General features: G+C 36.9%; 2 protein-coding genes across 2 annotated transcripts; one reads left to right on the forward strand and one right to left on the reverse strand.

Moving 5' to 3' along the window:
• Positions 1 to 69: 69 nt before the first annotated feature.
• Positions 70 to 16,642, reverse strand: LOC148421528 (parvalbumin-7-like). Its single transcript, XM_088419388.1, has 5 exons — positions 16,482 to 16,642; positions 2,640 to 2,708; positions 2,238 to 2,367; positions 1,678 to 1,787; positions 70 to 343 (listed from the first exon to the last, which is right to left on the reverse strand). The coding sequence occupies exons 1-5, from the start codon at positions 16,486 to 16,488 to the stop codon at positions 318 to 320; spliced, it is 342 nt and encodes a 113-aa protein (XP_088275514.1). The 5' UTR covers positions 16,489 to 16,642; the 3' UTR covers positions 70 to 317.
• On the forward strand, positions 6,032 to 25,300 carry ncf4 (neutrophil cytosolic factor 4). The gene is made up of 10 exons (XM_088419387.1): positions 6,032 to 6,267; positions 6,975 to 7,059; positions 7,136 to 7,295; positions 10,270 to 10,340; positions 10,780 to 10,907; positions 11,848 to 11,896; positions 17,795 to 17,893; positions 20,609 to 20,760; positions 21,941 to 22,006; positions 24,735 to 25,300. The coding sequence occupies exons 1-10, from the start codon at positions 6,236 to 6,238 to the stop codon at positions 24,943 to 24,945; spliced, it is 1,053 nt and encodes a 350-aa protein (XP_088275513.1). The 5' UTR covers positions 6,032 to 6,235; the 3' UTR covers positions 24,946 to 25,300.
• Positions 25,301 to 25,873: the final 573 nt, after the last annotated feature.

Consider the following 25,873-nt stretch of genomic DNA (forward strand, 5'->3'; position numbering starts at 1 on the left):
GGTGCACTGGCATGTGAGCGAACCATAAAAAAAAGACATGGAAAATAATAATTTTGAATACAACAGCACTAGCACCAAGCTATCTTTATGAGTTCATTGAGAATGATTGTGACCCGATACAGAAGTATGTTTGATACCGAACAAAAACATTAAACCCATATCTGCTAACACCTCCTGTAGGACGCTGCCTGGTGTCGCGGGTGAGACGTCAGGTCGGTACGACTCCATGCGTGGCTTCACCCGAGGAGGTGAGAGAAGTTTGATGGTAGCGGGTACAAACTATGAATTCAGGGAGGAAGAAGATGTCCAGCTGCCTTCTACTCATGCACCATTGCTTCAAACTCTGGTGGGGAAGAACATAAATGAGACAAAATTGGGAACATGTAGAATATTGGGAGGAACCTCCTCAGTGGAGCACTATGTCTTCTTGCAGGTGAGTGATTTAAAGTTTTATGGATGCCGCTATTGGTTTGGTGTGATGATGGTCAAAGTCTGAACATGTATCAAGTGCATTAATATTTCAAAAAGCATCTTAGATCAAGGATTCTCCAATTTTTTGGAGTCAGGGTCCAAGGGTTCAATTTTCCAAGGACCCCCATTGCAAAGGTTTGCAGAAAATACATCATTTAAGCCAAACACAACTGCCGTTTTATTCAGCACAGTATTCAATTTGAAAACAAGAATAATTGTTACTTTTCAGCTATACTGAAGTTCAGAGAATAAAAATTGCAAATTGCACGGCTCCTTATATCCAACCGGGGCAATTATTCCAATTATTTAGTCAAAAACAGCATTAGTTTTGCTTGCTTCATCGCAATTGTAGACACTAAATGCATTTAAATTTAAACAATATATGAAACTGGTTAAATTGGTTGCTTTATTGAACATATATATATATTTTTTATTAATAACCGAATGTTCTGTCCATCCTCGATGTTACAATGACAGACAGTGCACTATCAACAGTGGCCAGAGGCGGCGCTAAAAACAGACTAAGCCAAAGAAGGCACAAATCTGTAACTGTTAAAAGATAAACTAAATCAGTTCCAAAACACCCAAATTATTTCACAAACCTCATTTGTTTCTGTACTGAACTTCAAACTGAAGAAATGGAGTTAACACATTCTCGTCTTTGAATAACCAAGGTTTGTAGAAAAAAAAGCAAAAAGTGAAACAAGTAATTGATTGCTACGTGGGTAACTACAGGCAATGTTTTGGCTAACATTTTGAAATGCTTAATTTTTCAGATCAAAACTACCTTCCATATTAAATAAAGTATTTTAATTTGTGGTACCGTGTCTTTTATTTACATTGCCGGAATACAATTTGTTAAAACTGTCACATGAAGAGTGGGTTGGAAAAAATAGACTCGGAAACTAAATACTGTGAGTCACCAATCTTATATGACATAATCTCAAAAAACAACCTTGAATATAAGAGCCTGTATGACAAAGGTGATATAAAAATATAAAAAAGTCACACATACATGACCGTAACATTTCAATTTCCTGGTAAACTTAAAGTTTGATCTGAATTTGATTTTTCGAGGTTCACATTGTTTCAATTCTGAAGAATTACCAGATGAGGTTCCATGTTATTAATTTATACGACTCGCTTTCTTTACATTCTCATTCTGACAGCAAAGTTTGTCAGACAAAGCTTCCGCTTTTCTCTCACCATCAATGCCGATCTTGCCGTCGCCGTCTTTGTCTGCGGCTTTGAGGAACACTCTAGTCTCATCGTCTGTCAAGTCTCTGCCGTCCTTGGAGAAGCCTTTCAGTACAAACCTGCGGAAGATGGAATTTTTATATATATATATATATATATATATATATATATATATATATATATATATATATATATATATATATATATATATATACTGTATATATATATATATATATATATATATATATATATATATATATATATATATATATATATATATATATATATATATATATATTTACATATATCAGGGGTCACTGACCTTTTTGAAACAGAGCTGCTTCTTTAGTACTGGGCTGTAGTAAATATGTAAATCAGGTGTAATATGGTAAATGTAATACATGTATAATTGTTTGCAAATTTCACAGAATATCACCAATGTTCTAGTTCTATTTGCAGAACAGGCCTGCAGGCTACTTGTATGATCTTTGGGGGCTACGTAGTGCCCCCGGGTACCACGTTGGTGACCCCTGATATAAATAATAATCAATTTGTCATTTTTGCCTCACTTGAGTTCCTCCTCTTCTATGAAGCCACTCCCGTCCACATCCAGAACCCGGAAGACCTGCTTGACGCTCTCTGCCGACATTGCCGTCATTCCCACCAGGTCGAAGAACTTTTTAGGGTCAAACGTTTCTGCTGCTCCACAAACAAACCAAATAGCTCCATTTGAATAAAATGAATCATGAATATTTTTCTAGTGATGGGAAACTTTGGCCTCATAAACCACACAAATTACTCCCCTAGATGGCACTCTTGGTGCAATGTGATACATCTTCATTGTCTTTCAACCAAGAGCACCATCTAGGGAAGTGAAAAAATTCAGTTGGTTCATGAGGAGCCATTTCCCCATCACTCCTTTTGTCGAATGAGAAGTGCAGGAGTAGAGTACTATAATACAGCAATCCAACCTGCAAAGGCATCAAGAGCTTTCTTGATCTCCTCCGCTTTCAACAGGTCTGTCATCACCATCCTGTCAGCTGGAGGAATAGACATGCAGAGGAAAACATGTAAACTAGAGACCAGAGTGTGAAGATAGGACATGATGATGTGGCCGCAGGTACAAGCTTCCCTCTGTCCTGTTACTAGTTGCTTTGTGAGTCAGCTAGTACCGTATTTTCCGCACCATAAGGCGCACCGGATCATAAGGCGCACCTTCAATGAATGGCTCATTTTAAAATTGTTTTCATATATAAGGCGCACTGCACTATAAGGCGCATAGAATAGAAGCTACAGGAGTGGCTGGGGTTGTGTTATGCATCCACTAGATGGAGCTATGCGAAAAGGAAACATCAACAAAACAATCAGCTATGTCAGTCAAACTTTATGAATAGACAATTAGAAATGAAGAATGAAGATGATTTGCAAGACCATGAATAATTTTTTAAAGATTTTATATGAATTGAAAATAGAAGTGGATGACTGTTATATGTACTGTAATGGACTCATTAGCATCTGAGGCTAACTACTGTAAGCAGCTTGAGTGGGAGACTGAAGGGCAAGTTTGCCAAATATGCAACTGTATATTTAGCGTGCACGCTAAGGCTTTTGCATGTGAGGGCGGCTGTGGGCGCGTTTTTAAAAAGGAATCCACCAAGTTGTTGGCTGTTTGGCCTGTTACGCAGCCAGCCTCTTATTATGTAATGTTTGCAAATCACATGATGAAGAAAACCTTTTCCAAATAATGACAATAGATACACAACACAAGCTTATTTCTGTTAAGTTGCAGACCATTTAAAAAATATAATTTTCCTTTCAAACACATTCTAAACATTTAAACTTATTCAGATTCATTGTAAACATTGGCCAGCACACAATTTTTTTTTTCTGAAAAACGGTAGTTTCAAGTGCATCAAAGGGCCTGATAAAAAAAAATCTCAATCCTTATTTAATTTAGAGAAGAAAAAAAAAAGAATGGTTAATAATAAATGTAAAATAATCCGAAACACCAATATCATCAATATTTTATTCTGAAGAAAAAGGTATAAATCTTATTTTTTTTCTAAATCACATTAACTCCTGGGGGAAATTTTGACCCAACTCTGGCTTCTTGATGTTTTTGATGTGTGATATCAAAGGAAAAGCATACAAAAAAATAGACTAAAATATTGCATGGCTTGTCAAAACATGATGACTTTCAAATTACCAAGCTGCCGTTGCTTCTAAATGCTTGCAGACGGGAGGTCGAGATGTACACAGTGTATATGTCAAATTTAGCCCATGTCGGGCTCATTTACTGCCATTCAAAATTGGAAATATTGTCCATTTTGGACATATTGAAAACCCAATGTGTAATCATGCATTCCCGCCGATTTTTTCCATTAATCCTTTCAACCGCAACTCACCGACGGGGCACAATAGAAATTTTTGTTTTGACACCCCAAAACCACTGGGTGGCGATAGCGGCCAACTTATAACATTTGCAAGCCTTTCAATGACTTCGATGATTGGCTTAGCCTGGACTCCCATAATGCAAAGTCTTCAAAAGTCATAATACTCTTACTATGGCATAATAAATATTCCTATTTCAATTTTACAAAAATATAAATATACAAATCACATTTTTTCTACATAGAGTGACTGTAGGTTCCCCCTAACCCCAAAATGACATAAGTGCTGATGCCACTGAACATTTTGATGGTTTGAAAGTAAATATATATTTATATTTGACGATGTTATGACCCAGGGGTTAATCATTCCTTTGATTTAGGGGAAAAAAATATTGTTGACAGCGATTGAAAAAGTTCCTCATAGACTTTGACAATGACAGTGCCAGTGCACCACCTAGTGCCATAAATGTGAAGTTACACTACCACAGCATTAAAAAACAAAACCTGTTTCCCTTCCCATGCACCCCCTTTTCACCGCATATCCCTCTCCCTCCTCCAGGGAGCACAACTATTTGAGAAGGACTTATTAAAAGTAACCCATCATTTTGAAAATCCACAGCTGAATTTCTTCGTGCTTCTGTTGGAAAAACAAGTTTCAGAGGCCCCTCCTGTCCTTGACAATGAATAGACACTCGAAAATGCATCGCTGTAAGAAGCTCAGCTTGCACGCGTTGTGTAGTTGTGTATTTTTGCACATCTTTTCACTGCAGTGTGACACAATGCAAACGCTCCTCCTGTGCTGGGTGTCCTTCACTTTGCGTCGCACTTCACATCTGATTCCACGCCAATAATTTGATTGGCAGTCACGACAAAGAGGCCTTACTCGTATTTTGGTCAAAACATCCCAATCATCTGGATTTAGAGAATTTTTTTAGCTGGTTTTGGGCTAGTATATGGTGTAAAATATTTAACTAAGAGGCCTTACTCGTATTTTGGTAAAAACATCTCAATCATCTGGATTTAGAGTATTTTTAGAGTATTTTTTTAGCTGGTTTTGGGCTAGTATATGGTGTAAAATATTTAACTAAGAGGCCTTACTCGTATTTTGGTAAAAACATCTCAATCATCTGGATTTAGAGTATTTTTAGAGTATTTTTTTAGCTGGTTTTGGGCTAGTATATGGAGTACAATATTTAACTAAGAGGCCTTACTCGTATTTTGGTAAAAACATCTCAATCATCTGGAGTTAGAGTATTTTTAGAGTATTTTTTTTAACTGGTTTTGGGCTAGTATATGGTGTAAAATATTTAACTACATTATTTTGTTATAAATATGAATTGTCTTCGTATGATGAATACTACAACATGATACATACTAAAACAGTGCTTCTTGACTCTTTTTTTTGCAAAGCCCCCGCTGCACTATAAATGAGATCCTTATCTATTGAAATTGTATATGGATACCTAAAATTGTATCCTTTTTAACATAACATAACAAAAAAAAAAAAACCTATTAAATAACTCAGCAAATGTTAACTTTTTTTGCACAGGTTTATACAGGTTACAGCCTATTCTGAATCTGAAAAGAAATTACTTGCAGTGCATCAAAGTGCATGAAAGAAAACAATATGCCAATCCTTATTCAAACTAGCAACATTTTTGACCAACTAAATTATTTAATGCTGAAAAGAAATAAACGAATAAATGATAATACATGTAAATTGATCTGGAACAATAACGCCATTATCTTAAATAATTCAACTTGTAGAAAAAACTAGAAAACATTGTGCTGGTTGTTTCTAAATCACGTAAATAATTCATGTGATTTAGAAAAAAATGTTGACAGCAATTGAAAACGTTTTGCTTTTTTTTTATTTTACAGACTTTGAAAATGAGCGCCACAGCACCACCCCGTGCCACAGATGTGCAATTACATTGCAAAAGCAAAGCCCGTTTCCCTGATCTACTTGTATCACTTTACTAAAAGTTCCCTTTTTTTTTTTGTTTGTTTGGAAAGACGACATAACATTTCCTGGTTGCCACCTGGCTCCGGTCCCTCCCCTTTGTCATGTGTGAAACATCAGAGGGAACTCTCACTTCCTCAAGCTTCTTTTCACTGAACACTCACACATTTGAAACGATTTTGTTTGCTTTTTACAGCATCTGACACCTTTGGCCATGTCGCTACCACAGCAGCTACGCTCTGAGAGGTAAGTTCAATATTTGTAGGTCACATTTGTCGTTATTGTGGATTTTTTTTTTTTAAATTGAAACGACAAACCAAACATCCAAAAATGTATCGTTATAAACACATGAGTTTGCTTTATTTTAAAATAGGGAAACCATCGTGAACTTTATTTTTTAAGAAAATAGAAGTTGGTCTTCAAATACAGGAGACACTAAAATTGGTTGTCAGGTTATGTCTTAAAAATAAAGTCTGTTCATACATTAGCATTCCTCACTGTCTTTGAACTTTTTTGAAAATTTTTAATCAGAAATAAAAGTGTATTTATAAAATACAACACTCTTGACCAATAATCAAAACTAATTGATCAAATGAAATTAAGTAATTAATTAATTAATATATATATATATATATATATATAAAATTAAATAACTTTTAAAATTAAATTTCATGGAACTAAATTGTTGAATAGTGTGTGGCATTTTATTTGCATGGAACATAACCACAGAAATAAATAAAGGTTTACTGTAGTATTGATTTGTGAAAAAAAAAAGAAGACACCAAAGTTTGGATATCTGAGGTTTCTCCTGACATCACATTACTTGTGTACTAGATATCAATTTGTTTTTATGAAGTATTTAATTAAATTTCTTGACTTCCCCGTCAGTCCATGATATATGGAAAGGTCAATTGTTTAATTGATTGAAATCTGATGCATTCCTTATTACCTAGCGACTTCGACCAGCTGCCTAATAACGTCCCCATCAGCGCCACCATTGCGGATATCGAGGAGAAAAAAGGCTTCATCGACTACTTTGTAAGTTAAAGACAATAAAAAGCTTAGAAAAAACTAAAACTTAGAAAATGCCTTTGTCTTTCGATCACTTTGGCAGAGGTTTGTTGTTGAAGTGAAAACCAAAGGAAGCAGCAAGTATCTGATCTACAGGCGCTACCGCGAGTTTTTCAGCCTGCACCAGATCCTGGAGTCTAGATACTCTCCGGAAGACCCGGACAGACCCGGCCCCACTACCTGCGTGCTCCCCACTCTTCCAGGTAGCGAGAATCCATCCTCACTCACGACTGTAGCTTGCGATAGACAATTATTTGATACGTTTTTAGAGTGAAGCCTGTAGCTGACCAAACATGATAACAACAAGTTTACGCTTGAAATTTCAATTTATGACCAAAGCAATCTAGTTAAATAATTTAGAATGATCCGGTATGGCGCTGCTCTTTCCTGCTCTTCCTATAGGTCAACCTAACAGCATGTTTGAGTCTCAAAAGGGAGACGGGCACTCCTACAAGAAACATGAATGGCTCCCAATGTGACCAACCAATGAGAACAGGAGTAGATCTGATTGTTTTCATGTTTGGTCAGCTACAGGCTTTACTTTAATTAGACTTCTAGGCGCCGCTATTATAACCGCGGCTCTCCGTGTGACTACAGCCAAATGGATGGGAAGGGAAGGGAAAACAGTACAGTTACTGCAGTGCTTTTCAATTATATTTTGACGAACATCCCTTAGGAAAGAGAAAACTTTTCACACACACACACAGCTATTTTAATATCAATAAAAGAAAAAAGCAATATAAATCAACTTTCAACAACTGTTCATTATTTTTTACAGTGCTTATATGGGTTGCAGCTTAGTCTAAAACAGAAAAAAAACAAGTGCATCAAAGTGCCTGAAAAAAAATAAAATGTTCAAAATCCTTATTTTATCGCAATTACACTTAACATGACAAAAGCTTGGTTTTTCCCTGGGTTTGTTCGCGCCCCACTATTTGAGAAGCACCGGACTTTATCAATGTCTCAATTTTCATTTTCAGACATATGCATGATTTCGTGAAAACGCTTCACATTTATCTAGTCCAGCATTCAGAAAATTTCTGTGCCTGCTGCGTGTCTAATTTCCTAAACAATTTGCCCTTTGATTACGGGCTGCTGGAGTTGCAGCGCACGTGTTTGCGACATTTTGTGTGGCACTTGATTGCGCCACAGGAGGCCGTTAAACGCTTTGCAGCAAGTCTCAAGACAGCAAAAAAAAAAAAAATGCTTAGAATGGAGACAAACATGACAGTGTTATTCTGTCAGGCAAATTTATGTATTTCATCCAATCCTTTGATCTTTACCTCAAAGGCATTTCACATCAAAAGGAAAGCATTGAAAGAAGGAACTAGGGAGCTGAAATTTCACCCAGATGATGACAACATGTCAACGTTCAAAACGGCACGTGTCTTAGTTTTTTTTCATAGTTTGGATTTTCATTAATCTGCTATTTAAAAGTTTGTTGGTTTATTCACTAGTGTGGGTTTGAGTGGAACATGACTCATTTTTCTGCTCAGTATTACATTATTGATTTTTTTTTTTTTTTTACATTCAGGATGTGATTGCACCTTTTTTGGAATTCAAAAGTAGCAAAACCTTTACAAGTGTGCCGCTTTGAATGTATGCTACCCAATCACCATTTATCTTTGATGGAAACGGAATACATTAGGAATTCTCACTCACTGAATGGCGGAGGTTCAACTTTTCTGCAAACTTTAGCATCTGTCACAGAGGAAATCTGCTGGATAATATTAGCGCCGATGGCTTTAATTGCGGAGCTCATCAAGATGGAAAGGGAAACTGAAGGAGAGACATGGGATGATGGGATGTCAGGCAGCAGGAAAAAAAAAAAAGACATATGGTCTTCTAGGGCACTTTCAAGCAAGTCATTAGCTAGCAAAACGACTCCCTTTAGCTTGCGATTTTGAAGTAAAGCAGGGTTTCCCGGCCCTCTTGATTTTGTGAAACAAATCGCCGCCATTACAAAGGTGGAGGTTACGAAAGACAATTTGATTCATTGAGTGGCTTAGTCACTGACTGCTTTAGTGTGAATGAGAGGAGGAGGGGGAATTGATTGAGTGCGAGCTGAACATGAAGGCCGAGGGTCATTAGGAGCGGGCTAAATGGGATTTAATAACAGCACTTGATGGCCTTGGGAGTGATTTAGTGGGGGCCCACTCGTATTTTCGGGATTTACGATGGTTAACGACTTTGGAAATGTGTCTTTATTTTAATCTGGGCCTCAAAAAAACTGCGTATATGTGAGGCGTTGTCACCAAATCAGGCTTATGACTCTGAAAATTGAGTTTTTGATACCACATTCAATTTTTGTTGGAAGTGCGCTGTTCGTTGAAGGACGTCGAATGACAAAAACATTGTAAAAAAAAAAAACAATGGACTAAGTCTAATGAAACAGTAGATTTTGTCAATGCCATATACATATATACAAAATATGATTATATTACGTATGTTCATTAGTGCTGTCAAGCAATTAATTTCTTGCTAAATTTTCCATAATTAATTGTGATTTTTAGCATTTGAGGCTTGTAACTTTGTAAGAGCTTGTAAAAACATGTGTGTGTTTTCAAAAAAAAAAAAAAAAATATATATATATATATATATATATATATATATATGTATTCTTCCTAGTATTTTTATATAATTTACATATATACAAAATATGATTATATTATGTATGTATATTAGTGCTGTCAAACAATTTTCATAATTAATTGTGATTTCTAGCATTTGAGGCTTGTATCTTTGTAAGAGCTTGTAAAAACGTGTTTTCAAAATATATATATATATATATATATATATATATATATATATATATATATATATATATATATATATATATATATATATATATATATATTCTTACAAGTATTTTTTATATAATTTACATAAATACAAAATATGATTATATTATGTATGTATATTAGTGCTGTCAAACAATTTTCATAATTAATTGAGATTTATAGCATTTGAGGCTTGTAACTTTGTAAGAGCTTGTAAAAACATGTGTGTATATATATATATATATATATATATATATATATATATATATATATATATATATATATATATATATATATATATATATATATATATATATATATATATATATATATATATATATGTATATGTATGTATGTATTGCAAAGTGCAATACTAGAGTGCATTGTCTCTGTCCAGGAAAAGTGTTTATCGGGAACAAGCGCGAGATTGCGGAGAGCCGAATCCCCGAGTTGAACGCGTACATGAAGGTAATTGCAGCGTTCGCGTCAAAGTGAAGTCTTGTTGCACTCGCTCCAATCTATAAGTGGGCTGAGCGATTCTGTAGGTGGGTACCGCGCTGACTTGAACGTTTACTGGTGCATCATTTTGCAGATGAAGCTGCACACGTAGGCGTCACCTCTTCTTTCTCTCTTTTGCTTCTCTCTTCTTCTGCCCCGTGCCCACATCATGCCTGACTGACAGGAGTGTTGGGACTTTTTGACACGTTGAACCCCCCCCCCCCAAAAAAAAAAAAAAAAAACGACACACACATGGACATCTTCTCCCACTCACTCGCCTTGCTTATTTGGCCACAACCTATGTGGTTTTCTCCATCTTTTCCCGCATCACACCTTCTACCTCACTAGACTCCCACAAGCCTCGTTTCCCCTTGTTCCAGTCACATTCTTCTCCTCCTGCCTGCTGCAGAGGCTGTTGGGTCTGCCGACGTGGTTCCTCCTGGACGAGGATCTCAGGATGTTCTTCTACCAGACCGAGCAGGACAGCCAACATCAGCCTCGGGCTCTTAGGCGTCAGCGACCGCCAACCCGCAAAGTGTAAGACCTTCTGTCCATGCATAATCAAGCACCACTGGTATAAGTCTAAATTAGCAGTTTCATTGCACTTCCAATACTTTGATCTTTACATCAAAGTCATTTCACATCCGAAGAAAAGCATGGAAAGAAGCCACCGGGGAGCTGAAATTTCACCCAGATGGTGCCAACATGTATGTTTAAAATGCCAAGACCAATTAGTTATCACAGTTCCAGCTAAAATACTCCGAGAATGACGTGGAAGAAAATGACTCAAAAGGATCAAAATAATAGACATGAGTTAAAAGGTCCTTACAATGCTAATGAATAACACAAGTTCAAAGTAACTATAAATCTAAAGTAGATTTTTGGGCATATCATGATTTTCATGATATTCCTGAATTTTCCTTCAAACTGTTGCCCTTTCGTCAGCAATGCAGGGCTCAGAAAAGACGGACAAACAGACTCAGAGACTGATTTTTCCCCAGAGTTTTTAACGCTCTGAATAACAAAACAGAACACACTAAAAAAAATAACGATGGCTCTCCTGTGACACTATGATTTCTTTTCAATTGCTTCTTTATGTAATGTATACTTCTTCTTGTTCATATTATTAATATGGACAATATAACGCATCAAATGATCATCTTAGTGCAATTGAGTCTAATGGGATGGGAGACACGCGTTGAGTTTACTTCCTTATTTGTGAAGACTGTCTGAGCCGTCTGATGGTTAGCGCGTGGCATGTTTCACCACGAGAGAATGTGGTAAGGGGAGATTCTCCCAAGAGGAAATGATGCAAAATTTCTCTTTCATTACTTCTACTTTTTTCACCCACACATGGTGGCTCTATTAATGACATTTCACTAAGGTAAAGACGCCATTTCAACTGGTCGCCCCATACGAGAGAAAATGTTATTGGGTTCATTGTAAGTTCATTTCCACGGTTTTCTCGATCTTTTAGGAAAACAGTCAAACCCAAGACGGATCTCTTCTCATCACCCAGAGCTGAGGTATATGCACACTTATTTGATTGTATTTATTTATTATTGTTGCTGCGGTAACCACCCACAGCGTAACAACCGTGCAAAATCCATTTAAGCAAACTACAACCCATAGCAGCCATGGGTTAGCGTTAGGGTTAGCATTGCTCTGCATCAACACGTGACCGTGCGGAGGTGTCCGCATACACATTCAAACTAAAAATCAATACATGCAAACAAGAAAGAATCAATACTAAGTTTCCTTGTGAAGTTGAAATATTACATACATGTTACACTATTGGCTCTGAGATTCTTTTATGCAGTCAGTGTTCTGATGTAAAATAATGCATTGTGACCTGGTATAACTCTTAGCCTACAGCTGTGCATCCTCAAATTGATCGCCAGAATTTCTTAACCTCCTTATGTTTGACACCATTTGAATTTGAAGGTGTTCTCAAACTTTTGCCTGGCACTGTACACACACAAAAAAAATAGGATCGGGTCTCAAATCTAGACCAGTTGAGTTAAACACAAAGCTCTTCTGTTATGTGAATTTTAACAGGTGGATGGGGTGGTTCATTGTATTTTCTGCCATCTAGTGGTAGGACATTGAATCGTTGTATCCGTTACTACAAAATACATACGTACTACACGTTTTGCAAGGGGCACTGTGGTTGTGAATCACTGATTTTGAGTAGAAATGCTTTCTATGTCCGTTGCACGAGTGTCAAGACAAAAACAGTTCTCAGTATCACGCAGTGCAGAACTCAGGTTGTCTAGTTGACTTTCCTCGCCTTCTCTCTCACTCTCTCTCCCACACAAGACTAGTTGTAATCTACCCACAATGCTGCCAGCCTACTCAACGTTTTATTTTAGCTCTCTCTCGCTCCGAGAGCCGAGTGCCCCTTGGTGTGCTACTGGGTGATTGTTCTCGTCCTGCGTCGTGTTCTCTTAATTAGGGAAAACAGTCGTAAATTGGCTAAACTCTCAGAAACCAAGCTCAGTTCTGATTCTTTGAAATCATGATATCATAACTTTAAAACATTTTCAGGGCCTGGATGGTCTGGAAGGACTTGGGTTCTTCATGAGGTCTCAGTGATGGGCAAGGGTTCAAGACCCTGGTACTTCAGCGCACCTCTTTCAGCACAGGGTCCCTGGTTGCCTGATACTTGGACTTGAGTCTGTCTGGACACGATAGTTCTTGGTATTTCAGTGGTTTGACAGGTGCTATGGACCCAGGGACCTGTCGAAGTCTAGGCATTGACACAGGGACTCAGGTTTCTTGGCAGAAAGAATGGATCCTAGAATGAGCTAGTCTGACGTTGGGACAAGACCAAGGACCGGGCAGACATGACAGAGTTTATGCACCCAGGGATCTGTCACAGTCTAGGCAACAATATTGGACCTAGGGATCTCAGGGAGGATGGATCCTAAAATAGAGGATGGGACAAGGGTGCTGGACCAGGGTCCTCAGGCAGATTTAGCAGGGCTAATGGACCCAGTGACTTGTCAAAGTTTAGGCACCGATGATGGGCCCAGGGGTTCTCAGGTTACCTGGCATAGATGATGGACACTTAAGTGGAGCTAGGTTTGGGGTTGGACATAGGTGCCACACATGGGACCTCAAGCAGACTGGCTGGGATAATAACCCATGAATCCTGCGCTTGAGTGGATACTTAAGAAGGGCGGTACGAACAGTTTTTGATTCTATTAACCCTTGTGCACACATTTTGCAAACTATACTCATTGCATTTTGCCCCTAATTTTGTAAATGCTTTTAAAGGCGTAATTGAGTTATTGATAAATAATTTCTTTCCCAAATGAAATTTGGTATGACCTGTTTGTAGTCTGTGACGTGATGATGACACTTTAAGACATAGCCATTAACTGGTCTTTACTGCCACCTACTGTCTTGAGGTGAAACACAAGTAAACAAAGAATTTTCTGTTTGCTGACATACTTGACTGCCGCTGGACGGAATGTAGCAAAAATTGCAGGAAAATCAATGGAATAAATCCTACTAAAATGCATCTTAAAAATTGTAATTATAATGGTTCCACATGGTCCAAAATTTGGACAACGATTACCTTTTGCACACAAAATCTCGCACATTCAGCTGCAATCACACAGAAATGTCAGAATGGTTGCATTTTGAAATTTGACATGTTTTAAACATCTGCAGGAAATTTCAGCTCCCTAGTGTTTTTCCCCCCCATTGATTCATTTATGATATCATAAAAAAATCAACGGAATTTCCCTAATTTGTAACATAATATCACAAGGGGGTAACAGGACAAAACCCTCTCATGCAGAAGGATAATCGTATAGGACCATCTTTTAAAGCCATAAGAATTTTCACATCCTTTGTTGGGACGTGGCAAAATTGTTACAAAACCAGCCCGATGCAAACAAACCCGAACAGGGAGAACCTTTTGTTTTTTAAATGGGACAAACAGGAAAACGGCGGCGCGGAAAGCAGAAGTCACCAAGTAGTTTCGAGTCTCAGCGGCGCCGATCCTTCTTCCTTTTACCTCTGTGATCTTCGCCTTCGTCTTCATCGCTCTTCATTTCCATCAGCTCCTCGCTCCTCCAAACTTTAAGCCTGCTTCCTTCCTCGCATCCCTTTTCAGCGTGCCAGAAATGCTGAGGATTCTTTTCACTTGACAACAGTGCGGCCGTAACCATGGAAACATAGCCGGCACTTTGGAATTGGCCTGCAGGTACGGTAGTCAGGCCTGACAATCCGCCCAGTCAAATCTCCCTCCAGTAGAGACCCGCGGTACGGGCTTCATAAAGTATTCCTCTTCTGGCTTTTCGCCGAGGGAACGCCGGCTCCCTCCTGGCTGCCGCTAATCAAGGAGCCCAGGCTTTTTTACAAGCTTGTTAGCGAGGGTGGGCGGGCGTCTAATTGCGCGAGATGATTGCTCCTGTGCCGGGCTCAACCCAGGCGTCATTTCCACTCCTTCCCTGCGCAAAGCAGTCGCAAAGCTTCAACAATACCCAGCCGCTCCGTTTCTATTTCGACGCCTCGCTAACCGCTTCTTGCCTCGTTCTTGCTAACGAGAACTCCTGAGAACACCTCGGCAATCTCACGTACCTCACTTTTTTTGTGCGTGTACCGCTTTTCTCTCAGTTCAAAATATTATAAAAAAATTAATGTGTTTTTTTTTAAGATTTTTTCAAAAATACACTAATAAACAAAACACATCCAATATTCCAGAATTGTTCCTATAGTTAAAAAAAAAGGTTTGCCCCCTTTAATAATACAATTCAAATAAATATGATTTTTTTTTAATATTAAACTTATTTGTGAGTGTGTCAGCTTTTCAACAAATAGAGTAGACATTTTTGAACAATTAAATTATATTAAAATTTGAAAGAAATTAAAAGTTAGTCGCAGAAAAATTCCAACACTTCAAAACAAATTAAACATTTTAGACAGGAGAAAGAATAATAAAACACATAATTTTTCAATCAGGCTTTCTAAAAATAATTTAAATGAAAACAAATGTAATAGTAATAGCAAGTTCCTTATGTAATTTCACTTTGTGGATTTTAAAGTGGATTTAAAAAATGACTATAGTCATTTACAACATTTAGTTCAAAGATTTTTTTGTCCAATAGTCAACCCAACATCATTGTTGTGGTAATTAACAAAAAAAAATCAAATTGACTTATTAGAAATATAATTTCAAATAAATACTTATTTACTCATCTATCCATCTCTCTCTCTCTCTCTCTCTCTCTCTCTCTCTCTCTCTCTCTCTCTCTCTCTCTCTATATATATATATATATATATATATATATATATATATATATATATATATATATATATATATATATATATATATATATATATATATATATATATGTGTGTGTGTCATGCTAAGAAAATCAAACTATAGAGAAAAATCAATCAAATAAATCTTTGTAATTTATAGGAGTTTATCACCATCGTCACCAGCAATTTTTAGCCCTAAAAAAACTAGACACAACGACTAAAGTTCTGTGCAAAGTCATATATTCTTAGCTCGGAGAGTTGAATGTGTTTTTGCTTATTTTGTGCGTGAGTCTTGGTGTCAACATGGTCAAATTAATCTGTGATCGTTAATCCAGATTTCTCATTTTGTTCACGCCGGGATTAGATTCACAATTACTTCCACGCACTTTCTCATGTCCTGTTGACCCGCTTTGGACCATGAGGTCACATACAGTACATGTGATGACAACAGGGTAGTATTTTTTTTTTGCCCTTTCAAATACGCAAAGAATAATTTCTTAATGTCAGACCTAAAAAGGCATAAATTCCCTCCAACCACAAAATCTTTGATATTGATATCAACTTTACAACTTGATACCTCTGATATATCCCTCAAAATACGATCCATTTAATTATGGATCAACATAAAGTATTAATGAACTCTCACCTGTTGAAAAATGTCAAACATTTGTTGTTTTTTTTGCATGCACCGCTTGACACTTCACAACGCTGCGTTTGTCGCGATAGGAATTTTCGGCACTGATTGACAGCAAACGAGCTGGAGTATAAACCGAATAATAATAATTCATAATACTAGTTGCGTAGTTGGAATCAAGACGATTTAAAGTGGCTCACCGCACATCGTCCCGTGAAGTTGATCCCGATCTTCCTCACTCGCCGCGAGCCAAGCGGACAGCAAAGGCAGCAGTGATCTGTCAGCCCCGCACCTCTGTTTAAATTTCACTATTCCTACCTCCTCCTCTTCCTCCTCCTCCTCCTCTTCTTCTTCTTCACCTCCCTCCTACTGCTCTCGCCGCTCCGCGTTCTTTTTTTGGCCAGCCCAGCTCTGCCGATGCCGATGCTGCCGCCTCGCCGCGCAGAGCGTCGTCTCACGCGCCTCATCTCGCCGCGGCTCCCTCCGTGCGCCGCGCTCGTCTTTTAATGGTTTGACGCAAACTTAAAAACGCCGTACTCTAAAAGCAGTTACCCAATTGGATAAAAAGATTTGTGTTAAAAGGTGACCGCCGTGCTACTTGGGTCTATTTAAGTTCACTTCCTGGATTGTTTTCAACAAAACAACCCAAAAAATTGGGCTGTATTGGACAAACCTTTCCAGAAAGTTGGACCCAAGAAATGTGTTTTGAGCAGATGGGATTATTTCTACCAAATACTGGGTTAAAGTTTTTGACCGTGCTCACCTTTTGATCTTTGATATAAGGACACAGAAATGCTGCATTCTAAAAGCTGCTACCCAACTGGGTAAAAAAAAAAACGCTCCAATTTCCCGATTTTGGTCACGAAGTGAAAGCCACGCTTCTTGGGTCGATTTAAGACCATTTCCTGAATTGTTTTCATAAACACCCCAGAAAAACGGGTTTTATTGTACAAACCTTTCCAGAAAGTCGGGTCAAACTGACCAAGGAAATGGGTCACTACTTTTTTGACCCAATTGAATTAAATTTGACCCAACCGTTTTTCGTTGTTTCTTGCTATCCTAACCCAATTTCTGTGTAGCTCTGAATTTTGTACTGATTGGGCTACTTCTGCTAAATACCGTATTAAATTGTTTTGACCCAGCTCATCTTTTGGTTTAATGTGAAGATGCACACTTAGAAATGCTGCATTCTAAAAGCAGTTACCCAATTTGGTAAAAAAAAAAAAAAAAAGGGGTCTAGTGTCCCAATTGGGGTCAATTTTGCCCAACTTGCCGGATTGTTTTCAACAAAACAACCCCAGAAAATGTGATTATATTGAAAACATTTGGGTCAATTTGACCCAAGAAATGGGTTATACAAATGGGTTAAACAAATTGGGTTATTTTTGACTGACTTTTTTCAACAAATCAACCACTCAAGATTGGGTTATAAGGTATAAAATTACCCAGAAAGTTGGGTTACATTGACCCAGTCAGCCCCCTTTTCACTTGACTGTTTCTTCTTTTGCGCCAGGCCATTTTTGACTTTTGCGGCAGCAGCAAGGCGGAGCTGAACCTGAAGAGAGGCGACTTGATCTTCCTGCTGCATCGAGTCAACGCAGACTGGCTGGAGGTACAGTCAAACAGATAATAAGGATCAGAGGAAGACATATTGTTACGGTTAACTGGACTGATTTACAACTCGGATAAAAATCACGCCAAAATAAATGGTTAAAAATAATCTAAAATGAGTTCAGGATAAAACGTGTAAAAATGTTAAAAAATGATTTAAATCATGAGTTATATGAAAAACGAAAATGTGATAGCTAATTTGAATTCAGTTAACACATAAATACTGTACATGAAAAAGTAAAAACTAATTGAAATAGGAAAAAATCCATAAAAGACAGAATATAAAAAGTGAAAAATAATTTGAACCAAAAGTAAAAGAAAAAGTAAATACAGCAAAAAAAGTAAATAAATTAATTTAAAGAATTAAAATTGTTAAAAAAAATACACAATGAAAAAATATTGATTTAAAATGTGTCCTAAATATTTAAAATGTTTATAAATGTAAATTGTTTAAATTCAAATATAAATACATAAATAAAATATGTTAAAATACATTTTAAAAAGTAATTCAAATGATAAATACAGTGAATTAAACAATATGTAACTAAAATGTATAACTTAGAGTTTAAACGCACGTGAAATAACATAAAAATCAAAACAAATTCAAAGATCATATAAAATACATAAAATACAATTCATGACTGAATTGTAAAATGGTGAATAAAAAAATGTGTAAATTAATGTGTAGTTTAAAATGTGTCATTTAAAAAAAAAGTTTCAAAAAGATTCAAAGTATTGTTTTTTAAGTTAAATATAACTGAACACGATTTAGTAATTGTACTGCTCTGGTTTCATTAAAACAACAAAAGATAAATAAACAAAACAACCAAAACATTATGCACTTTTGTGAAACACAACTTTATGTCATTCAGAAAACCCAAACTTGCATTAGTAAAAAAATAATATGCCATAATTTTTGTTTCTGGCATCATTTCAAAGATATTTTCCTGACAAGCAACTTTTTCCTTGCCTTTTCCTCTACTTCTGCTCTATTAATCCAGCATTGCACCTACATTTGAGCCGCAATTAACTGGAGTAAATCAAATTCAATCCAGAATTAGAGTTTATATTATCAAGTGAAGCGTTGTCAATCCTCCACGGATTCACCGCTTATGTTATATCCACCGCTAAAACATTTAATGGCTAAAACAACAAACGGTGATACAAACGCATCAAAGAAATAGCGCGTAGTGTGTCGACACAAGTAAAAGCTGCTAAAAGGATGAAGTAACAGGAGGTGGGTGCGATGGAGGGACGGCGTTGAGGGGGTGACAAAGCCAACGTGGAGGATGCTGCACTTATCTTCGTCTTATTTTTACCTTCTGCCTGCTCTGTGCACACATCCAATAATGCTAATGGAAAAGTGCGATAATCTGTTTATTGTCACGCAGCAATGCTTAAGCGCCGTCTAAAAATACGGTTCAAAAACAGAATGCGCTGCTCGGGCGCAGACGAGCGTGACAGTTTTTAGGCAAGGTTGAATAGGAAAGGGCTAATGTGGCTAGAATAGCCAAAAATAGCCAAAAAGCTATTTGAGAATAATTTCAGTAAAAAAAAAAAAAAAAATCAGTACTGGGTAACTAGTGAGTAACATAAGATATCGACAGCTGTATTTAACCCCTTGGGGAAATTTTGACCCAACTCGGGATTTTTGATGTGTGCTATCAAAGGAAAAGCAGACACAAAAAAACACTAGGAGCCTAAAATATTGCATAGATTGTCAAAACATGACGACTGTCAATCTGCCATGCAGCCATCCCTTTTAAATGCTTGCAAAGAGGAGACCGGGAGGCACACCCTATCCGTGTCAAATTTAGCCCATGTCGGGCTCATTTACTGCCATTCAAAATTGGAAATATTGTTTATTTTATTTTGGACACATTGAAAACACAATTTTATCATGCATTTCCCCCGATTCTCTATTTTGCAAAATAGACATTTTTGCGCTGACACTCCAAAACCACCGAGTGGCGCCAGCGGCCAATTTATAACATTTGCAAGCCTTTCAATGACTTTGATGGTTGGCTTAGCCTGGACTCACAAGATGCAAAAGTCTTCAAAAGACCTGATACTGTAATTATGGCATAAAACATATTCCTATTTTTCAATTTCATAAATATATAAATATACAGCGTAGCTATTATCGTATTTTTACAATTTTTGGAGATGTAAAAAATATTTATTCAGTGTGTGTATGGTTAGGTTAATGCTACTGAACATTTTGGGTTGAAAGTAAATATGTATTTATAATTGACATTATATTGTTATGACCCTTTCAAAGTCAGCCCAAGTTGGGTGATAATAATGCCAGGCTAGTGAAAAATCCCAAAGGTTAAAGGGCAGGTCAACGAAAAAAAAATTTTTATGTTTTATATTGTGTTTTTTTCACTTGTAAGTAAAGTTTCAATGTTTTCCAAAACTGTGGCCACAAGCTACCAAATGTTTTATAATAAAAACGTTATTTCCAATGGGAAAATCATTTCCATTTCCGTTCAATTGGAGCTCAAGCATTATCTTCAAAAGTGATAATTAGTATATTTACTTTTATTTAATTATTTCATCCTACTTTGTTATGTTTTCCAGTCAAGTCACACTTCGACCGACATTCGGGTGTAGTAACAAGGCATACGTATCGTTATCGCTAATTAAACAGACTAACACGTCTTCCGGGTGCGAATTCCTCACGCTTGCCATTTATAGTTTTTATTTCCCACAGGGCACGGTCAACAACCAGACGGGTATTTTTCCACAATCCTTTGTGAAGATCATCAAGCCCCTCCCGGAAAGTGAATCGGAGGGCGACGGAGAAGACCACGCCTACAGCTGCCTGCGATGCTACCTGCTCACCCCTTCTGGAATCGTCACCAGGTACCAAACCAAACACATATACTTTACATCAAAAAAATGTCCATATGGGTATACATTTGGGGTGTCCATCCCTCCACAAAAAAAAAAATTCATTCAATTCTTGGGTATGATTCGATTCAAAGACTTGTAATGATTCCGCTTCAATTCTTTATGGTGGGGCTGAAGCTATTTTTTTATTCTCATTATAACGTATAAAAGACTCTCTGAAGTACAATCTAAGTACATTAGCAAAGAAACAACAAACCAGCAGCAATAATAAATTGATTCATATCTTGTGTATATCTCTACAGAAAGACAATTTGATATGTATGATGATACATGAGGTATGATACTGTTCAACAATGCAATGATATTATAATATGAGCAATCAAATGATAACCAGTTTTAAGATGGAAATCGTTTTGTTACACCTCATGTGTCTACATTATATATGTATATATTAGGGCCTGAACTTGCAATCGATGTTAGGCTACAAATTAAACACCAAAATTCGAATCAGCGTAAATGTTGTTGTCATAGCCCCAAAAAAATGAAAAATCGAATTTAACCGTCACCAATCCACCATAGGGCCCAACCGATGGGGATTTTGGGCCAATGCAGATTTTTGTCAGAAAAAAAATATCACTTCCTGATTAGTCATTTTTCTAAAATGAATAAAATAGAATTAGTTTCTTCCCAAAGCATTCCAAGGGGGCTCATTTATATGCGGATTTTCACCATTCATAAATTGCTCAGGTACCTTTTCCCTAAGTACATACAGTAAGGGTAGAAAGTACATATGTGTAACGTCATACGTCACACTCGACACCTCCACCATTCCAGCTTCTCCTCCAACGGTTTCCTCCTCTCTCTATCAATCAAATCAATCAAATTTTATTTGTATAACCCTGAATCACCGAAGTCTCAAGGGGCTTCACAGATAAAAAGAGGTCATGTCGAGACATCTTTTCGGTGTAAGGTACACAACAGCATCCCCTGTCGAAGCTCCCAGAAAGGGAAGGAAAAACTTCCAAAACTCCAATTTGGGGAAAATCAGAAACCTTCACAAGGGACCACAGGTGGGAGGAGCCCCCTTCCAGGCCCATTACTTTTCTTGAAATGGTATAAGAGTCCACAGGGTGTAAAGTACATTTAAACAGCGTGTGTGTGTGTGTGTGCGTGCGTGTGTGTACGCTTCCAGAGACGTGTGCGTTCAAGAGGACCTCAACATCCAGCCAACATACAAGGAGCTGATGTCTCGTATGAGGTAGTTGTCATTCCCCGCACTCGTCCCTATTTTGAGAAGTACGTTTTAGAAATGAAATGTGAGTTCCATTAGTGGTGTCATCATGGGGAAAATGAACAGAAATGCGATGATCACTTTTTGGAGCAGGCTGTAAAGTGCTAAATGAGGGATAATGATTGGATTTTATTACGATGTTATTGTAATTGTTGGAAAAAATCAAGGAGGCAAGACCTGAAAAAATGATCATGGATAAACTTGCCACTGCATTATTGAGGTGGAAAAAACATGTTCTTTTATTTTATATATATATATATATATATATATATATATATATATATATATATATATATATATATATATATATATATATATATATATATATATATGTGAACATATTTTTTTAATATTTATTAGAGATGGGACAAGACACAAATTCCACGAGATGTCTCACAAGATTGAGTCCACAAGAATTGATTGATTGATTGATTGATTTTTATTGAACATATATAAATAACAAGCACAATAAAATAAAATGTGAACGCAAAGAAAAAACACAAAAAAAAGCAAATAAGAGAATTGTCAGCGTATGTTCAGTTCAATGAAATTTGCTGTTTATGTTCAAAAGGAAGTAGGAAGAAGACGAGATAAGATTTTATCTAAATGTGTAGTATAGTATAAAGTAATGCGCAATATAAAATGTGCACTTTTCAAATGTTTTTCTTTTTATCGAGCAGACAGAAAAATTAAGAAGCTAGTGTGCAAATGTAAATGTGATGCATGTAAATGTGAAAGCGTAATCTAGCGTTCAAATGTAAACAAATAAATGAGACAAACTGTTTTTTCCAATATTTTGCAAAACTATATCACCACACAGATATTTTGAAACATATCAGCTGATCTGTCAGTCATTATTGCCCCACCCCTTGAAAATTGTAAACGTCTCTCTGTTGCTCATCATCTCCCCCTCTTCAAAAAATATAATTAAACCTCCATCATCCCATTCAAAATAAAATAATTAAACCTCAGTTTTTTTGTCTTTAAACAAACAAACAAAAAAACAAAGCTAAGCTTTCCAAGTGATCAGTACAAACGGCATCGAAGGGAGTGATTCGCATCGATTAAAATATCTTTGAAAAGTAATTCGACTGCTTTCGCCAGATGATATGAAACACTTGAGCCCTGCTATATTCAGCTGATTTATGTTTGGATGCTGCGATAACTGCTGGCAACAGACGCCGTACAATTAACGATCAGCGTAATTAATTTCTTGTATCTACAAGCGAGCGCATTCTCCTGTGTACCCCATGCCAAGACCAATAGCCAAAAAGTACATTGCGGATTTAGCGCTGAGCACAGATGAGAATTCATCATGCACTTTAATATCACGAGATCTCGTCATACGAGATATGGTCCCATGCCGAATATTTACATTACAGCAGATGTAAGTGGCCTGAAAAGCGCTAAAACATTTTCTCCGCACACAAACGCACACATACGCTCACCTTGAGCTCGTGAATTGGCGCCTGCCAATCAGCAGCGCCCATCAAATGAGCTCCCGAGGGAGCCTCCAGCCCTCCCGTGCCCTCATCACGGCGCGGCGCGGCTCAGCAACATGCCCTCACGCAATATGCTTATTACCACAGCGTATCTGCTCGTTAGCTGCTCGGCCGCACTAACGCGATTAGCCCGAGCGCTCCCGTAATCACTTCATTTCTACTCCTCGCTATCGTGCGCGTAGGCCCCGGGTCCGACACTTTGGTGTATATATATATATATATATATATATATATATATATATATATATATATATATATATATATATATATATATATATATATATATATATATATATATATATATATATATATATATATACAAGGCACATCAATGAATGACCCATTTAAAAATAGTTTTCATATATAAGGCGCACTGCATTTTAAGGCACATAGAATAGTAGCATAAATGGCATATCAAAAACAGGGTGTTACAAAAATGTTAATTGTAAAAAAAAATTAGATTTCAAATGGAGAGGTAAAAATGGAAGAATTTACATGGCAATCAAGATATCTTTTTTTCTGTCCATCAAAAAAGAAAGTGTATTTGCTGTATAAGGCGCATCGGATTATAAGGCGCACTGTCAGCGTTTGAGAAAATTCAAGGCTTTTAGGTGTACCTTATAATGTGGAAAATATGGTATATATATATATGTATATATATATATACATATATATATATATATATATATATACACACATACATCATATAAGGTGCACCTGATTATAAGGCGCATCATCAATGAATGACCCATTTAAAAATAGTTTTCATATAGAAGGCGCACTGCATTATAAGGCACATAGAATAGTAGCATAAATGGCATATCAAAATTTCAAACAGGCTGTTACAAAAATGTTAATTGTAAAAAAATGTATAAACATAAACATATAGATTTGAAATACAGAGGTAAAAATGGAAGAATTTACATGGCGATATATATATATATATATATATATATATATATATATATATATACACACACACACACACACACACACACACACACACACCCGAAATGGGATGTTGAGGAAAAAAAAGTACCATTTCCCTCATGAAAAATGTATCAGCAGGCTAAAAATAAAAAGACGGAGGAAAGTAACGCGTTAGCGGGCATCATCAATCCAACGTGAGATGAGTTCATTGTTTTCATCTCCATGGTAACCGCTGCATCGCGCCGGCACGTCTTTGTCATCAGGGACGTGTTCAAGGTGGACGACATCGCGCTGAACTACCGCGACTACGAGGGCGACCTCATCCGCGTGCTGGACGACGACGACGTGCTGCTGATGATCAAGGAGAGCCGAGGTCAGGCGGCGAGGGCGCTCCGCAGGCCTGTCAATCAATTTCCGTGGGAGCTGCTGGTGACCTTGGCCTCTGACCTCTCCGTTTACAACGCGGACGGCTGATTATCAGAAGCGGGGATGGTTACAAGTTTTCAATGATATTTTCAGCAAGAAAAATGCTCGATGTTGATCAAATCTTTCGCCGAGATAGATTTTTGATGTATACAGCGTCTTGCGAAAGTATTAACCCCCTTGAACTTTTGGACATCTCGCCACATTTAGGGCTTTAAACAGATATAAACTTGGAATAATTTCACACATACTACTTTGCAGTGTATTTACCAGCAAAGAATTCAAAGTATTGCATAAATGAGGAACTTTGCGAAAGTGTTAGCCCCCTTGAACATTTTGACTTTTTGCTACATTTCAGGCTTCAAACAAAGATATGAAATTTGAATAAATTCACATCATACTTTCATTTTTTTTTATTTGTAAAGTATGTAAAATACCTTATAAACTAAGGCCCATATAGTACTTTGTGTCATTATTCGACCCCTTGAGTTTTATGACCTTTTGCCTCAATTCAGTCTTAAAACAACGATATCAAATTGGAAGAACTTCTCATATCATACTTTTCTGTATTTTTTTAAAATTTCTAAAGTATGTAAAATATCTTATAAATCAAAGCCTAAACGGTGCCTTGCGTGAGTATTAGACACCTTGAGCTTTATGACCTTTTGCCTCAATTCAGTCTTAAAACAACAATATAAAACTGGAATAATATCACATGTTGTAATTTTCCATATTTTGCGTTTATAAAGTATGTAAACCATCTTTTAAATTAAGACCGATACAGTGCCTTGCATAAGTATTTTTCTACTTTTTGACCTTTTGCCCCTATTCAGCCTTAAAACAATGACATAAAACCAGAATAATTTCACGAATCGTACAGTAAAGTGTGTAAAATATTGTAAAAACTAAGACTTAAACGAAACTAACTAACTAAATATTAAATTAATTTTTGATGGCTTTCGATGCTACAAAACGGACA

This window comes from Hippichthys cyanospilos, chromosome 7 (assembly GCF_059441005.1).
Source record: "Hippichthys cyanospilos isolate Australia breed blue-spotted pipefish chromosome 7, RoL_Hcya_1.0, whole genome shotgun sequence".
Lineage (NCBI taxonomy): Eukaryota > Metazoa > Chordata > Actinopteri > Syngnathiformes > Syngnathidae > Hippichthys > Hippichthys cyanospilos.

Coding starts and splice junctions, on each gene's coding strand:
- ncf4 (XM_088419387.1), top strand. CDS start 6,236: ATGTCGCTACCACAGCAGCTACGCTCTGAGAG. Junction 10,908..11,847: donor CGACCGCCAACCCGCAAAGT/GTAAGACCTTCT, acceptor TCGATCTTTTAG/GAAAACAGTCAAACCCAAGA. Junction 17,894..20,608: donor TCAACGCAGACTGGCTGGAG/GTACAGTCAAAC, acceptor TATTTCCCACAG/GGCACGGTCAACAACCAGAC.
- LOC148421528 (XM_088419388.1), bottom strand. Junction 1,788..2,237: donor ATAGAAGAGGAGGAACTCAA/GTGAGGCAAAAA, acceptor CATCTTCCGCAG/GTTTGTACTGAAAGGCTTCT. Junction 344..1,677: donor CGGCAAGATCGGCATTGATG/GTGAGAGAAAAG, acceptor CTTCCCCACCAG/AGTTTGAAGCAATGGTGCAT.